This window comes from Protopterus annectens, chromosome 13.part0 (assembly GCF_019279795.1).
Source record: "Protopterus annectens isolate FY-2018-M chromosome 13.part0, PAN1.0, whole genome shotgun sequence".
Taxonomy (NCBI): Eukaryota; Metazoa; Chordata; order Ceratodontiformes; family Protopteridae; genus Protopterus; species Protopterus annectens.
Window position 1 is genome coordinate 815,335,531 of NC_056747.1, and position 18,015 is coordinate 815,353,545.

At 41.8% G+C, this 18,015-nt stretch overlaps 1 protein-coding gene across 1 annotated transcript in view; it reads left to right on the forward strand.

The window, feature by feature from the left end:
- The window catches only part of MED13 (mediator complex subunit 13), a 3,555,174-nt gene that overhangs the window by 3,209,504 nt on the left and 327,655 nt on the right, over positions 1 to 18,015 (forward strand). The window contains exon 28 of the mRNA XM_044054535.1: positions 3,786 to 3,959. Coding sequence (XP_043910470.1) covers positions 3,786 to 3,959 — 174 coding nt within the window. The remainder of the gene's footprint in view (positions 1 to 3,785; positions 3,960 to 18,015) is intronic.

Below are 18,015 nucleotides of genomic sequence, written 5' to 3' on the forward strand. Positions count from 1 at the left end.
TAGCAAATGGAAAAGATTCTCTTACTGGGCAGAATCCAGGAATTTAGATCCTTTTACAGCTCCTGTACACGAGATTTTGTATTTCTTAGCAGAACTGTTTCATTCTGGTGCAGCTGCTGCTACCATCAGAGTACAACTAGCTGCCATTTCAAGTTTTCACATTGGAGTTTCTAACTCCAGCATAATGTCTCTCAAACTGTGTAAGGCCTTCATGAGAGGTACATCTCTACTTAGACCCCCAGTGAAAGAGCCTCTTCCACCTTGGGATCTCAATTTGGTTCTGGCATCCTTGATACTGCCACCCTTTGAACCCAGCAGCATCATGTTCCTTGAAATTTCTCTCTTGGAAAACTCTCTTCCTAGTTGCTATTACTTCTGCCAGCCGTGTTTCAGAACTTAATGCATTATGTGTTCGCCCTCCGTACCTAGTTTTTCACAAAAACAATTTGAGAACTAACCCATCTTTCTACCTGAAGCTTGTTCAGAACACAATTTGAATCAATCCATTGAACCTCCTGGCTTTTTCCCTAATCATTCCAACAAGGCAGAATACAGATTACACCAACTGGATCTGCATAGACAACTGTGTTTCTATCTCCATAGGACTAGAGAGATGAGAAAATCAGATCAGTTGTTCCTGTTATTTGCTAACAACAAACAAGGCTTTCCAGTTTCTAAAGTAACCTTGTCAAAATGGTTATCAAACACCATTGCCCATACCTACCATTTGTGACAAAATGATCTTCCAGCAAAACCCAAATGTCATTCAACCAGGTCAGTAGCTACTTCGGTAGCGTTTCAGTCTAGATTGCCCATAGATTCAATTTGTGCAGCAGCTACTTGGGCAGATCCTCATACATTAATTTCTCATTACAAAGTAGATGTGGTCTCTCGGGACAGGGCTTCCTTTGGTTCCACGGTCCTGAAGAGTCTGTTCCAATGAGTGGAACCTCAGGATTGAGGTGCTAGGGACACTGTCCCATCCAGCAAGAATGAAGGTGAGATTGGACAACTTAACATGAAGTTATGTACCTACCATAACGTTCCATGTTAGTTGTCCTTTATCTCGCCTTCCTTCTTGTGTCCCTCCCTCCTTCCCCCTTCCTCGTTTATTTAGAGGAGTTTCTCAATGGTTTCACTGGCTAATTTGTTTTGTTATTAGTTGCTACCCAAGCAAACAATGATAATTAACTGTATATCCAGTTTAATAATGGATTATCTTCTATGATTGTCTCGTGTGAGCTATCTCAAACGAGGTCTGGGTAGCTGACGCTGGGCATTCTGGGATAAGGGGTAGCCTTGAGCCAGTAAAGAGCGCTCGAGCTATAATAAATGGACCCATCCAGCAAGAAGGAAAGCAAGATAGACAACTAACATGGCAAGTTATAGTAGGTACATAACTTCTTTTTTTTTTACAGGTTAAGCATCCTCCCAGTAATTTGTGATGGTTTTCTTGACTGTGTATTATATAACATCATGTGCATGCAATGTATATTAAAAAAAAAATGCATGCTTATGGGCGTATGTATATGCATTGATAAACACAGCATGTAGTTCCACTGGAAGAATAACAGGATTTTGTGTATATTTTGGCGGGTGTGTCCCCCAGAATAACTGGCTTCCTAGTTAGTAGTTTTCAAAAAATTGCTGCTTGCAGCCTTCATTCACCAAACCTGTCACTTAGCTATACATCAGTCTGGAAAGTTATCCCTATTTCCCATCTGGAGTGATGATTGCATTTTTGTTTTTCAGACAAAATACCCTCTGAATAAGTTTCATTAGGCCCCTGGGAAGTCTTACACATACAGCCCCTCCCCCGCCCCTAAATTATATCACCAGTTAGGGGAGAATCACAGCTGCCATCTCTAAATAGTTATATCTGTAGCAGTTTTTGCTGCAGATACTTCAGTAGTTGCTTGCAAATAGTAAATTAAAGCAGTTACTGGGTCCAGTCCAAAATAATGAATTGCTGGCTTTTTTTAGAATAGCTTTGTTGCTCTTGGCTCTGTGTATCTCATTTCATGTTCACAGTCCACACAGTGATGAAGTTTAGCCTCTCTGAAGCAAATATCCCTAGTGAGTGAAGGCGTCACCACTCTGTGGGCAACTTGCATTAGCTGAGATACACAGCGTCAAGAGCAACAATGTTATTCTCAAAAAGCCAGTAATACAGCAAGTTGATGACAGACCAGCTATGTAAGTGGAAACCTCCTCTTCCTGGTTCAGGGTAGGATCATTTTTTTTTAAGGTAATTTAATTTGTATGTTAATAGTACTTAGAGTGTCAGAAACAGCATACAGTGGAAATTTGAGAGCTGCAGTGAGAGGAAATGCTTATTCAGAGGACTGAGTAGGCGACTGCTCAGGACTAGTAAGTTGGCCTACTGCCTACCACCTGACTCTTGCATAGAGAATAGAGATACCTGGGTTGAAGTAATTGGGCCATAAGGGTCTAACCTAGCCTGAGGATGCCTGGCTCCCACCCCATGGTCCATTTTCATGCATGTAGAGGAGCCACTAGGGTTGGGTCCTGCATAGAGCAAAAAAAAAGTCTGTGAACCAAAAGTAAAAGTTGAGCCCCTGCCTATAGAAGTGTGTATACTAGTGTGTTTGTGTGCCTCTCTTTATGTACTGTATATGTTTGCGAGTGTGTATGTATATGGGCATGCACACATACTTGCACCACATTGTAATATACACGTTTATATATATATATATATATATATATATATATATATATATATATTTATATATATGTATGTATACATATATATGTATTTATGTATGTGTGTATAATGTGTGTGTGTGTATATATGGGTTTACTTTACATGGTCGACTTTTCACAAAGTCTACTTTCATATGGCCGAGACCATATGATCGACTTTTGGAAAGCCGATCATGTAAAATAAACACAAAAAAAACAACGCCGTCCCCCCCCACACCCCCTGTAACTTAATATACCAACTCTGAGATCGCACTACAGTGCGGAAGATGGAAATTTCCCCATTCCGCACTGTATGGAGATAGTGGTTCCCCACGGTTGGCTTTTCGAAAGTCTAGCATATGTTCTTGGCCATATGAAAGTCGACTTTGTGAAAAGTCGACCAGGTGAAGGGGGGCATATATATATATATATATATATATATATATATATATATATATATATATGTGTATATGTATATATAGATATATATGTGTATATGTATATATAGATATATATAGATATATATAGATATATATATATATATATGTGTGTGTATATGTATATATATATATATATATATATATATGTATGTATATGTGTATATATATATATATATATATATATATATATATATGTGTGTGTGTGTATATATATAGTTTTTCTAATGTGTTTAATATTGTGTATGAGTACACACACTAGCTTTTTAACGTCATACTGATCTGAGAGAGAGAAGTGGGCTTGGAAGGCTGCACATCCAGTTTGGTGGTAATCAGATAATGCTCAGTAGTCCGTTATAATTTTTACAGCTCCCCTATGTGCATTAATTAGATGGATGTGATTTTGCGTAACTTCACTTCATTGTAAGGAAGTAAATGTTTAAATCATTGTGCTGCTTTGCCTGCAGGCAGAAATCTTTTGCCTTGCTTTTTGAGTTACGGTATTAATTGGACCTTCAGATGTGGGATAGTGGTAATTGTAAATGCTTGGCTCTGAGACCTTGTTTCCTGATGTAGGACTGTACTGATGCGGCAGGGCTCTCCCAGAAATTAAAATTACCAGTAGTTTGCTTTTTTGTGTTCTAGGGTCAGAGTACAGATAGACTGCTGTCGACTGAATCACATGATGAAGTCACAAACATTTTACAGCAGCCATTGGCTCTTGGTTACTTTGTGTCAACTGCTAAGACTGGTCCACTACCCGAGTGGTTTTGGTCTGCCTGTCCCCAAGCACAAAATCAGTGTCCATTATTCCTCAAGGTAAGTCAAGCAGCAATGTTTCTTGTGTTTTATTTTGAATGGGTAAGTGTTTAAAGAAGCAGTGCATCATGGTAAAATAATTTAATGCTTTGCTGTCTTTCACCTTGTTACTGTTTGTCTGTTCCACTAATAAATCACACTGGTAAACTAGGTAGATGGCTTGACGTCACTCATGGTGCTCTTCCTCCCATAGTGCTAAGTTTCCATTTAAGGTACCTGCAAAAAAAGGTTGATAATTTCAAGATTTGAAATTGTCTTGGCCAGCAAGTCCATAGTAATTATTTATTTTTTATTTATTTATTTTTTTTTTACATTTGTTGACCGGGAAAGTCCGACTAGGTTCCACAGATTCTGTTTTCAGCAGAGGCCCGGGGAGAAATGCTCCAGATGCATGTCTTTAGAATGTGGGAGGAAACCCACGCGAACGCAGGGAGAACATGCAAACTCCACACAGAAGGCACCCCGGCAGAGAATCGAACCAGAGAACCTCTTGCTGTGAGGCGACAGCATTAACCGCTGCACCACTGCGCCGCCCATATTTTGTTTATCCCATCCGCAGGGAAGGCAGTCACTGGCTGTAAAATCTTCTTAGTTTCTCTCTGTATTACCTGTGGAAGTTTTTCCTGCTGGAGGGGAAGAATAGCAAAGAAAATTGTTTTTCTTGCCATTGCCCACTGATGAGGTTAAAAGACAACTCCATAATAACCATTAATTTACCTTTTATTTTTTGGGGAAAGACAGCAGGACCTGCTTGCTGAGACGCTTATCAGAAATACTTACGGTACTTGTGCAACAGCTGTATTTTTGAGGTAATCTAATCCAGCAGGTCCTTAATCTTCTTTTAAACAATTCCTTAGTAGTTAAGCTAAAGAGAAGGGTGGACTGCAGAATGAGACTTTGCAGGGCAGCCTTGCCTAGGTCTGCTGTAGCCTTAGATTTGGTGTTCAGTATGTAATTCATTTGTAAAGGTATATGGTTTAGATCAAGTTATTGCACCACTGATTTCTTGAGGAGAATCTCCTTCAAATTAAGGTGCAGAAGCAGTCATATTGTTGATATTTTTATAATGTGGTCTGATAGGGTAATAGAATTATTTCTATTTTGAGCCACAGTTTAGTTATAACTCTGCATGGCAGGCCTTTAACAGGTGAGGCAAGCATATCCTTTATTTTTCAGATAGGGAGCTGTACAAGAGACACTGTACTTCATTTCTGCAAGATAGATGAGGTGTACTTGAGTAAACCTGAACATGACTTAGGAGGACCTTGCGGTTTGTGGAGAACATTGCTCTGTAGCAGATTAAAGGAAGACTGATCATTCATAATGTTTGCAGGTTGTAGTTACTGTATGTTGTCTAGTGGGGTTTATTATTAAAATGTCGAGTTGAAATGTACCCATATGAAAACTTGAAATACAGATGTTCGAGGTTTCATCTGGGTGAACATCTCATTGTTAGAAAGTTTATATTAGAGAATGCAGTGTGCATTCGCTAATATAAACTTTCGAAGAATTGTATAGAGATCATGGTACAGTGCAGTTAGAGGAACTTCATCTCTTTTCTCAGTGTAGTGTGATCTTGGAGTTATATATAGTTAGGGGGTGTGGAGGGCGCAGGGGGACTTGGCTCCCTGCAAAAACGTGATGTTAGGTATAGGAGGTCACGTAATGTGAACTCCTATAGCTAACAACAGGCGATGTTTTTCGAAAACATTGTCGAATCAGCTGAATTTGTTCAGCTGATTCGACATTTTAACTTGTTCTATGTTTTAAATTTCGACGTTTACTTTCGATATGTGGGTCAGAAAATTATTCTGACCTACATATTGATAGTAAACCGTCTAGTGGTAATAGCCACTGAAGAAAAATTCAATCCATGACCAAAATGTTTTCAGAAGGATCTTCAATCAGAGGCAGCATGAAGGACTTTATCAAGGTTTATCAGATTTAGGAATTGGATTGCGGTTTGTTGGTTTCAATCACCTCGCAGCATACTTTCAAAGATGGCTGCACATTGATTAATAGGTTAATTTCAGCTCTTCCACTGTGAGAAAAGAAAACTGAAAGACCAGGTCCAGGAACTTTTGCCACTTCTGATACATTCATTTACTGGTTAATAAATACACTATCTTGATGCCAGCAAAGAAGAAAGTAGGAGAGCCTGAAAAAAATCAACTAGAATCGGTGAAGAGAAAACACTGACTCGCCAGGATCTCTTGCCATTTCTGATAAATTAATTTGTTGGTTAATAAGTACACTCTCTGGATGCCAGCAAAGAAGAAATTAAGAGAGTCTGAAAGAAAATCAGCTAGAAATGGTGAAGATGAAACGCTGACTGGGAAGAATCCTGCAGCTGTTCAGCAAAAAGCAGTCCATGTTCCAGCTGTGGTGCAAGACATGGCTTCTAGTAATCTAGAGGAAAACATAACTCAAATGTGCTTAGAGCTGATTAAAGTAAATGAAACACTGAAGAAATATATAAACTCAAATAACTGGGTGGGAAAATGGAAGAAGCTTTAAAAAAGATAATCAGATGAGCTGATAAAACCATAAATTTCAGGTCAAAATGAAGAAAAGGCTGACTGAGTATGAAACTGCTCAAGAAGAAATGTTTTAAAATGTGGTAGAATTAAAGGGCAGAGCATGTAGGGGAAATTTGACATTTTCTGCTGTACCAGAAATACTAGAAGGAACCAACTGTTACTTTTATGAAGGCACAGATAAGCAACTGGACTGGTATCCACAGCAGGAACGGTTAATTGAAAGGACACACTTGTGTATGCCCCAAATCTGGCCATGAGAAAGCAGACAAGACCTGTATTTTTGAAGATGCAAACCTACCAGCAGAAAGAGTTGATCATGACAAAACGCAATTAAAAGTTAGAGACAGAGTATTTGCGGAAAATGATTGACTGTACATCAGACAGAGGAATAATTTATTCCAGTAATCAGGGAATGTTATGAGGCAGGTCTCAGATTAAAACTTCTGTATCCAGCTGACTTCAGAATATTTTTTCCCTGGAGAATCGGTCATTTTTTTATGTAGAACAGGGTAACGAGAAATACAAAGGTTTGTCCAACAAAAAGTGAGCCATCAAGCAGAGGCTTTTCATTCTTCTGATAATAAAGCACATTGAGTGACTTTTCCTTTGTAACAAAGGAAAAGGTTTCACTGGCAAATGCTTGAGAGAGAGAGAAAAAGCACATGAGTTGACTAAAAGAATCGCGAGTACCCTGGAGTTGAACTGGAGTCTGGAGCTCATAGGTGGAGATGAACAAGGAAGATGTGCAACCCAGAAATTAGTGAAAAATGTTGTACTGCAAATCATCGATTGTATTTGTGAAGTGTGGCTTTTTAAGGGAAAGTGTGGACTTTTGTTGACTTGTTTAAAGTTGTGGGGAACTGAAAGGCATTTGCCTCACTTCATATCATTAATATTTGGAAGGACACTGAAGGGAGGGGGAAGATAAAGGGAAAGAGTAACTAAATCATTTTTTTCTTAAAAGTATTTCTTTGGAACTTTTCATGATATAAATTGCATGTTTTATAGTAAAGTATTTTTAGTTCTTGTGTGTGAAGTGTAAAGTAAACAGATGTAGTATTAAGAAATGTAGGCAAAATGCAAATTAGAGAAAAGGCTAGGCAAAAGCATGTTTAATGAGCTATAATCTTGGGTTGTTGAGGTGGAGTATGTGGTGCAGAAGTACACGGATCATAATATATGTAGAGCAGATGTGATTTCTCTTTGTTTTGCATAGGTAAATGTCTGTATTAAGACATTTGGCTTAATCTAGTACATTTTAAGTGGAAACAAGTAAATGAGAACACTGAATATAATGAAACATTTTTCTTTAGCAATAAATGTTTCAGCTCATCTTTAGAAGCCTGCAGCTTAGGACTACATTTATATTTCCATAGAGACAAGCTGATGATCATAGGGCAATAAAAAACATGGCACTGTTTCTTCAAGGCTAAAATTGAATGTTTTCTGAAAGCATGCAAGTTGTCACATCTGGGAAGAGAATAAACAAAAAAAAAAGAACAGACACCAGTTAGTGTAAGCAGAAGCACAGGCAGTAACATGCATCTTAGCATGGGTAACCTCATCTTTAGGTTGGTTAAGGCCTGTTTTGGCACCTGTCTGTTTGGACAGTTCCTATTATGAGGGTTAAACTTCATTATTTGAAGACAAAACTATGTATACGTTAACAGGTTATGGAGGTGTTTATTTTTTAATTTGAGGGTTTTCATTAAAACAAGTCCTGTAAAATGTGACATAGATTCCAATATTTATAAGACAAAACTCTCTAAAGCATCAATGAGCCAAACAGTGGGTGGGTGTGTCAGAAAAGCTAGAAATAGACATTTAAAAAACAGTCGTATGTTAGTTGGAGATGACTTATGCTGACACTTTCCATATTTGTGTGAATGGTTTCACACACATACAAAAAGGAAAGAATAATTATATTAAAAAATAGAGAGTGCAGGTAGCAGTGCTACAGGAGACACATTTGGAAAGAACTGAGCACGTGAATTTGATAAAGGATTGTAAAATGGTTCAGTAGAATGTTAGTGACAGAGGAAAAGAGGAGCACTGGTATTAATTGCTAGAGGAGCTCCAATAGTGACAGAAAAGGGAAAAAAAGATAATGGTAGATTTGTGGTAGTAAAGTGATGAGGATTACACTGGCATTTACTTGTATTCTACCTAAAATTGTTGTGGAACTTGAAAAAAATGTTAAGGAAAATAGGCTTTCAGCATGGAATGTTACTTATAGGTGTGGACTGAAATTTGATTTGCAACAATGAGGATGTATTTGGGGGGGTAGAGGGGAAAGTGTAACAAAAGAGGGTAGATTTCTGAAGACATTTATGAAAATATTTGATATGGAAGACTAATTCAGTAGTAGAAACTCTGTGAGAATTTACATATTATACCCCACAAGGTACAATAACTGGGCTAGACTAGCCAGAAGGTATATTTCATTAGAATACGTGTATTTAATTGAGTCTAGTCATTTTACATTGAGGGATCAAAGTCTGCACTCTTGTGGCAGGAGAGGTCTGATTTCACCTATACGAGTGGGAATTGCTTGTGGAAAGTTCATTGTGTTTACCTGATTGGCCTTAGGGCATAGTTAGTGTAAAACTTTTTTTGTTCTTATATAAGCCTCATGTTTGTGCAAAGCTGCTCTTCTTGCAGCAGCGGTTACTGGTGCCTGGTATTTGCACAATCACCAGAAGTTGAAGTTTCCCTAAAACACCTTGGAACTTTACCTCAGTCCCACCTTTCTTACATGCAGCTAGTTTGTGTGGCGAGAAGCATGTAAGCATTTAGTTAGGACTGTTTGTCTAACTTACCTTATTATAGCACCCTGGACTATTGCTGTTCAGAGAGCATCTGGTTTGGACACTGGGCAGCATTGCTGGTTAGGTTAGCTCCAGATTATGCCAAATAAGCATCCTTCCCTCGTCCAGTTACAAAGACCCTCCACTTCTATCCCTTGCGAGTACCCATTAGAACGGGCACTTTCCTATCTCTGCATCCAGCTTGGTGGACATAGACTTCTAAGGCAATGTAGCATTTGCTTTTTATATTCACTGTCAACCACTTAATTCTCTAACAGACAAATACAGTATGTGAGAGATTGAGTTACATGGACACTGGAGGCTAGACCCTCACATACAGACACAAAAAGCAACAAACAGGTGGTCAGCGACTTACACACATCACTCTCTGCATCCACAAAGGACTACACACACAGACCCATATATATGAAGGTGCTCACGTCTACCCAAACCTCAAAGGCCTCTCGGGCGCAGTCCTCAAACTCTATGTACAAAACCAAGACAGTTCCCATCATGACACACAAAGCCACATCTCGTGACTCAACTACCAAGCCCATGAGGAGAAACACTCCACAACCCAATGTTCCAGTCATAGACGACTCCATTGTGCGACGCACTGATGTGTCCCTCTTACCAGGCTGGCTCATAGGTTCGTACTAGGCTATTAGCCCTAGGGCCTGTATAAGCCTAGCCAAAAAGGTACCCTGGCTTTCGCCACCCAAGAAAATTATTTTCCTGTGCCCCTGTCGAGCAGAGTCAGAGAAATTATCCCTGGGGTGAATTTCCCATTTCCCATCCAATCATCAAGATTTTTCTTGAAGAGTGCTAATGAGGAGCTCTGTTTGACATAGTCTGTTCCAGAGTATGGGAAGTCTTTGAGACAGGAATCTATCCCTCCAGCATGTTCTGTTTATTGTGAGGTTTAGGTCCCTAGAGCATGTAGCTCTGAGAGATTGGGATTTCTTTAAGTGGAGCATGTCCAACAGCTCTGGGTTTGATATAGCTTTCGATGTTGGGCAGAGATCGCCTCTGAGTAGGCGATATGCGACAGAGTAAAGCTGGAGTTTTTTGAGACGGTTCATGAGGGCATCTGTTTGAGGCCAGTAATCCTCTTTGTGAGGTATTTCTGTGGCCTTTCCAGTTGTTGTAGATGTCTTATGAGGTACATACCAAAAGGGTCGTTGTACTCTATAATGGGTCTAATGAGTGATGAGTAGAGGGGAACAATGACCTCTTTTTTTCTGGATGAGAAACCTTTTGTGATGAGGTGAGCCACGTAGAAGGATAGGCTAGACTAAGGCGAAGATTACAATTAGTTGACTGTCAGGAGTTAGCATCCACCAGATTATGCAAGCACTCTTGTCCCTTACCCCTAAGTACCAGTATGACTGTCAATGTCCACGTGGGCATGAATGACCTGAGACATACCTCCTTGGACTATATGAATTGAGATGTTATTGAAGTCTCAGAATATCTGTCACAGGCAGGTATGAGCCTAGCATTGAGCAGCATTCTACCATCTCCAAGGAAGATGCCACAATGTAGTATAGTGTCTTTCGGCTTTTCCCGGTTAGGGGTCGCCACAGCGGAACTCCGGTCCGCTAATGATTGGCAGTAGAGTTTTACATGCTGGCTTGGCGGACCTAACGCACAACCTTCAACGAAGGAACATCCATTCACGCATGTCGCCACACATTAGACGCTCTAACTGACAATCGAACGGGCAGTGTCTGTGAGGTGACAACGCTACTGCAGCACCACCACCGCAGTCAGAAAATGAACGACTTTTACCAGTTGGCTTGGCAACCAGTGTCATTCCAAAGGGGTTCCAGTACATGTCTGTCTGGGACATGGTTGACAGGCCCCACTGCTTTGCCAGGGATAGTTTTCACCACTCATCACTAGGCTTTCCGATATTGGCCAAAACATTAACCCCTGTAATGCCGTTTTTAAGCATTGCCAAACAGACAAACCTTCCAGCATAACAAAAGCTACTCAGGACAAGCTAAAGTTGTTACTGCTCAATGCTAGGAGCCTCAGCAAGAAACTGCGCTCCCTTGAAGCTCTCCTCACCCTGGAGAATGCTGATGTCTGTGCAGTTACTGAAACACGGTTCAAAGCAACAGGACGCACTCCGGTAATGCATGATTTTATAATGCCATTCATACATTCCGACTATTCACTGAACATGAAAAAGCAAAAGGTGTAGGTATAGCTATCTACATAAAGGGTAAGCAGACCTGGAGGCTGGTCAAACAATATGACATGCTAGAGCTACTCCATGTCCAACTATCTGTGGGAAAAATCCATTACCTTATTCTTGCTAGCTACAGGTCCCCCACCGTGAACCAGGAAACCCATGCTTTTCATACCTGATGTTAGAATTACTCGCCATCCAGCTCAATACCATACTTTTGGATGATTTGAATTACCTCTCCATTAATTGGGAGGCATACATGACGACTAATATAAAGGCCAGACGATTTCTTGACTTTGTAAACTAAAATGCCCCAGAGCAACTAGCTCCCACAAGGGGAGCAAATCCTAAATCTGATGCTTACAAATATTGGAGATTGCTGCATCACCCCATCCCCTGCAAAGTAATATTCTCATTGGTAAGATCAGATCACAAAGCAGTCTCCTTTGAAATAAAGGTAAAACTAGTCCCCCCACCTAACCACAAAAACTAACTTTTCCAAGGTAAATTACCCCCATTAAAGGATATCATAGCTAGTTTCCAAGCTCCCCCAAATCCAGAAAGTATAGAAACCTATGTAGAGGCGTGCACAAAAGCCCTGTACAACCATGTAAACAACTGCATAGAAATAGCAGAATCAGACTGGAATAAACCTAGGTTAAGCTGCAGAAACAAGCCATTCTGGTGGACCCCTGATATTAATAGGTTGTACAACAAAAAGAAAATACTGTCAAGAAGCAAGAGGGAATGTGCTCATCTGAGCAGAGTCCTTCCTTAGTCTAAACAAGTAAATCAGAAGACTATTCAAGTGTATTTCGTTTAAAAATAGCCTCCAAAGCTAAAGATAAATGCAAGACATTTTTCAGTTATGTCTCAAGTCTTAAGGGCAGCACCAAGCAATTTGCAGAATTAATTGTAAATGGCTTCACCTGTACTCAGCCAGAAGGTATAGCAAATCTGCTGGCCAGCAAATTCAGCTCAGATTTCACCTCCAGTTCTCCCCAAAGAAATATTCTCCACCAGTCCACCACCAGATGTCCTCCTATTCCCATGTTGCTGTATTTTGCATATGGGTTTACCCCTCTAGTCTCGCGTACATACGGCCAGTATCCAAAAGCTTTCAGTCCCTGCAAGCTGCGTGAGATGCCTGACGTGGCCGAGAGTACATGGGCCATAAAGGTGATGTCAGCACGCACCAGCCCTCAGAACTTTTAAGCTACCAGTCGTATGCCAGGTGTTTCTGCTACCACTGATGTCTGATTTGTTTCATAAGATAAGTACCCCGTTGGGGACCTTTTCTGTCCTCCTAAAAATTAGTATTGCTTGTTTGTCTAATCCAGAAAGGGTGTCAGTGTGGCCACCAGATCCTTCTTAAGGAAGCCCACGATAAGTGCCTTTTCTGTTTGGGATGGTCGCATGACCACAAGGCCTGTCCTATTTGCCAGGCGTTCATGCCTAAGACACTACGTAGTCGCTTGCATGCGCTTAAGCTTTACCTTGAACACCAACATTTGAAGCAGCTTACTTTACAGAGGGGAGGGCTCCTCACATGTCTCTGCAGAACCATCAAAAAAGGCAACCAGGACCCTTATGGCCTTAGTCTACTGCTGAGCCTCTTCCAACCGATCCCCAACCTTTGGCTGACAGCCTGGTTCCAGGATCTGGACCCGGATCTGCCACTCCAGATGTTGCAGGTACCGCTAAGGACACTGCACTGTCATTAGGCAGGAGCACGTCTGCAGAGGATATTCTGGCATCAGTTTCCGATGCCGAGGGGGAACCGACGTTTTCTGAGGAACCGTCTGAGCCCTTCGAACCCTTGCAATCACCGATTTCTAGGCAGATGTCCACCGGACCACTTAAAAGAAGAGAAGATAAAGCATATTTCCCCCACAGCAGAAAGCATGCCTGATTGGTAGGCTTTCAGTCAAAGCCTTTTCAGTGCCTTTATGGCACTGAGGCCTATCACTGCTGTTACTGGTTCCACTTCTCCTCTCATGGCCCCTAGGCCTTAGCCTACTGAGGCAGTTACTAGAGAAGTAGTAGTTCTTCCAGATTCCTCAGAGGAATCGCTGTCTTACAACTCTCAACTATTTTCCCCCTTGGGATACAGATCCCCAGAGGAAGTGACTCCCCAGTTGAAGACTTGACCTTTGGTGAAACTATTAGTGGGATGAGGAACACTTTAAATGTGAATCCCCAGCAATGACTGGGGTACAAAAGTGGTATAACGACTTCATTCAAATGGAAACCCCCCAGCCCATCTGCTGTTCCTCCTATCCTGCCTGCCTTCTTAGATAACTTCTCTTCAACATCTCTGAACCCTGACTCCCAACCTCCTGCCCCACGCAGACTAGACAGGCTTTACAAGGTGCCTGACACTGCTAAGCGTCTGATTAAGTGCCCACCTGCTGATCCTGCCACTCTATCAGTCTCTATGGACAAAGCCTCCAAACGCCTACCTACTACCACCATTCTCTCTGCTGACAAAGACAGCAAGATCATGGAAACGTTGGGCAAAAAGATATATACTTCGGCTACCTTGGCCTTCAGAGCCACAAACTGCCAGACTCCCTTGGCCAAGTATGTCTTGTTCCTCTTCGAATCCGCCATCAAACACCTGGCAGATATTCCAGACTCCCCTGCCAAAGCATCACTGTCCTGTCTCCTGGCGCTCTCTTCCCAGGTCAGTAGACACCCTATCAAGTGTAGTTACAATAACAAATAAATAGACTAGAGGCTTCCACAGACTGACTACGAAGGTTTAATAGGATAAATCCACAAGGTCAAACACGAAAATAAAATCAGGTACTTTCGTTTGTTCAAAGGAACAAACTTCTTCAGAAGTGAGTTACTACAACAGCTGCAAGCAATTTGAACTCAAAAAGTGCGGGAAAATTGTAATTGATTATGCCTTTTAAACGAACAGTACATAAAAAACTCTATTTATATTTAAAATCTAATATGTAAAACATTACTTATGTTAAAAATGTTGTATAACACTAAAATATCAACAATGGTTTAAAACCCACATAATAATACATAAAATATTGGATTTCTTCTGTATTATCTAAGAAGACTTTTCAGCTTAAGTAAGCTAGAAATTGAACATGCTTCATTGAGACCAGGGTGATAGAATGAGTTTAATCTAATCTGCCACAGTAGTTCCATTTCTTTTAGTTTGAAGGAAGCAGGACCCCCCCGGTTCCTTCAAACTAGAAGAAATGGAACTACTGTGGCAGATTAGATTAAACTCATTCTATCACCCTGGTCTCAATGAAGCATGTTCAATTTCTAGCTTACTTAAGCTGAAAAGTCTTCTTAGATAATACAGAAGAAATCCAATATTTTATGTATTATTATGTGGGTTTTAAACCATTGTTGATATTTTAGTGTTATACAACATTTTTAACATAAGTAATGTTTTACATATTAGATTTTAAATATAAATAGAGTTTTTTATGTACTGTTCGTTTAAAAGGTATAATCAATTACAATTTTCCCACACTTTTTGAGTTCAAATTGCTTGCAGCTGTTGTAGTAACTCACTTCTGAAGAAGTTTGTTCCTTTGAACAAACGAAAACTTTTAAAGTACCTGATTTTATTTTCGTGTTTGACCTTGTGGATTTATCCTATTAAACCTTCGTAGTCAGTCTGTGGAAGCCTCTAGTCTATTTATTTGTTATTTTCAGTTTGTTTGTGCCTTTAGTTTCAAGTGTAGTTACGATGCTGCCGAATCCTCAGCTAGGGCTGCAGAATCAGCATCTGCCTGCTCAGATGCTCTTGGCTTCTACTACAACCCCTGCCAGATGATTTCAGGGCAAAGCTCATTGATGCTCCTTTGGACAATGCTGCACTTTTTGGTTATAAAGTAGCAGACCTTTTCAAATCTCTGCAGCAAAAAGGAAAAGAAATGCAGAACCTTAAACATTTACTGGTCTCACCAATCTCCAAGTTTCACAGAAACAATCCAGCAAAAACTCCGTTTATTAAGAAGCACTCCCATCCTGCTCCTCCTTCAAGGCCTCGTAAGCCCACAAGGAAACAACCACCTCCAGCTAGAGCATCCCCTCCCTCTAGCCAAGAGAACTCCCTTTCGAGACAGGGAAGGTAGCATCTGACTACCTGCCACCCCTGTCTCTCCCCCCCCCCTCCTTCCATACGACAGTCTGCTCACCTCTCTCACTGTCTCCTTGATGTTCATCGTGCATACAGCTGCAGTAATCACATATGGGTTCTCTGCCGTCAGGCGGTCCCTCGGTCGGCTGAATTCCAAAGTCTTGGTCCGTCGTCGGTTGTTGTCGCTTTCTTTCCTGACGTCAGTGCGACAGGGGTATATAAGACACAGCCGACGCCATATTCTTCAGTCTTTTTTACCGCGCGGTGCCCGAAGCAGAAGCAGTTCGCAAGTGCCGGTCGGCCAGCTCCTGAATTTACGAAAAATTGGAAACCGAAGTCTTTAAAGCTAAGTACCCCGTTGGGGAAACTTTTCTTGCCTCAGACCGATGTCAGACAAAGTTAACAATTGTATTTCTTGTGGGAAGCAAATACCGCATAAGGATTTCCATTCCCTCTGCATACCTTGTTTAGGCCCAGACCACGATGTCTCAGGCTGTCGCTTTTGTGCTACTTTCAGTAAACGCACTATTAAGTGTCGGGCGGAGTTCGCCCAACATTATTTTGGTAAAGCCTTTGATTATAAAATGTCGTCGGAGACTCCGACTACCATTTTGTCCAAACAACGCAAGGGCCGACACGCGAGGTCCGCGGTCTCCACCGACACCATGCCAAAACCGACTGCACGTGGACCGGTTCTCAGCGAGACGCCTTTGCAGTCCCTGACTACCGACGACACTTCTTTGGCGGTGTCTTCTATACCCGAGACCGCAGGTGCCTCGGCCCTTACTCCGACTACAACCAACGAAGCCACTGTGAGTGTTGAGTCTCCTAATGTGGACAGGTCCACTTTCACCCAGGCTGTCTTTAGGCCCTCATCTTCCTTTTCCATTAAGGCCTTTACTAAGTCCAAATCAGCCATGCATCCCAAGAGGCCTGTTGCTCAGGGCCCATCCCCAGGCCCCATGCCTAAAAAGCAGATGCTTAAAATGGCTGAGGATTTGATTACCCTTATCAGGGGTTCTCAACCCCCTCCAGACAAGAGACCCAGAGTGGAGGAAGATTCTCCCTCTTCTGAACAGGGCTCCATTTTCTCAGAACATTCTGATGTAGAGGAGCACTCGTACTCCCCTTATGAAGATTCGGATGCAGAACAGTCCATTCCTTCTGTATTTGGGGAAACCTTGCACACCTTGAGGGAGCACTTCCATTGGGAAGGCCAAGACTTTTCTGATTCCAAGAAAAGGCTTAGGGAAATGTCCTTCAAGGATGCATCTGCAGTCCTTACAAATGGGTTGTCCTGTCGTCAGGCAGCCCCTCGGTCGGCCGGATTCCAAAGTCTGGGTCTGGCCTCGGCTGATGTCACACTTCACCCGACGTCATAGCTGCAGTTATTCGGGTATAAAGGTATCAGCCGCCATCTTCCTCAGTCTTTCTTGCCGCGTGGCGCCCGAAGCAGAAGCTGTTCGCAAGTGCCGGTCGGTCAGAACCTGAGATTACTACTACCGAAGACTTCTAAAAAGCTAAGTACCCCGTTGGGGACTCTTTCTTGCCTCAGCCGATGTCAATTAAGGCCTTTGCCAGGGCTAAAGCAGCAAAATCTACCAAAACTGTGCCTGCTAAGACCCCCTCTCACAGGCCTAGCTCTAGTTCACAAATGCTTAGTCTAGCAGAGGATCTCATTTCTTTGATCCGGGGATCCCAACCGCACCCAGACAGGGCCTCTCACCCACCTCCAGAGAAGAGGCCTAGAGTAGAGCCCCCTGAGCCAGTTTCTACAGATGACTCCTCTGATGAATCAGATAATTCTAACCCTCCAGAGGGCCCTTTTTCTCCTTATGAAGACTCTGATGCTGAAGAGTCCATTCCTTCTGCCTCTCCGCCTGAGGAATTTTCCTTTGGGGAAACCTTGCATGCTATGAGGGAACAATTTCAATGGCAGGGCCAGGATTTTTCAGACTCTAGGAAAAGGCTTAGAACCTTTCTGCATTTGCCACAGCATAGGCCTTTAGCCATTCCTCCAGTACTTACTGTTGTGGATGATGCATTTAATGATGCTTGTACTGCTCCTGATTCTCTTCCTCCGGCCCCTGCTAAGCCCGATATGTACTACAGGGTTCCGGACACACATTATCATTTGTATAAGGCTCCATTTGCAGATCCCGAAACTATCTCCCAGGGACCTAAGGCTGTAGCAGCTACCTCTGCCAAAAACCCCCTCCGCTCTGAAAGGGAATCTAGGGCCTTAGAGATGGGGTAAAAAAGTTTACACTTCTGCTACTCTTTCAGCTAGGGCCTTGAACTGTCAATTCCACATGATTCAGTATCAATAATTTATGTTAGACCAGTTAACTAAAAAGCTGTCCTCGGATGAACCATTAGACAAAAAATCTGT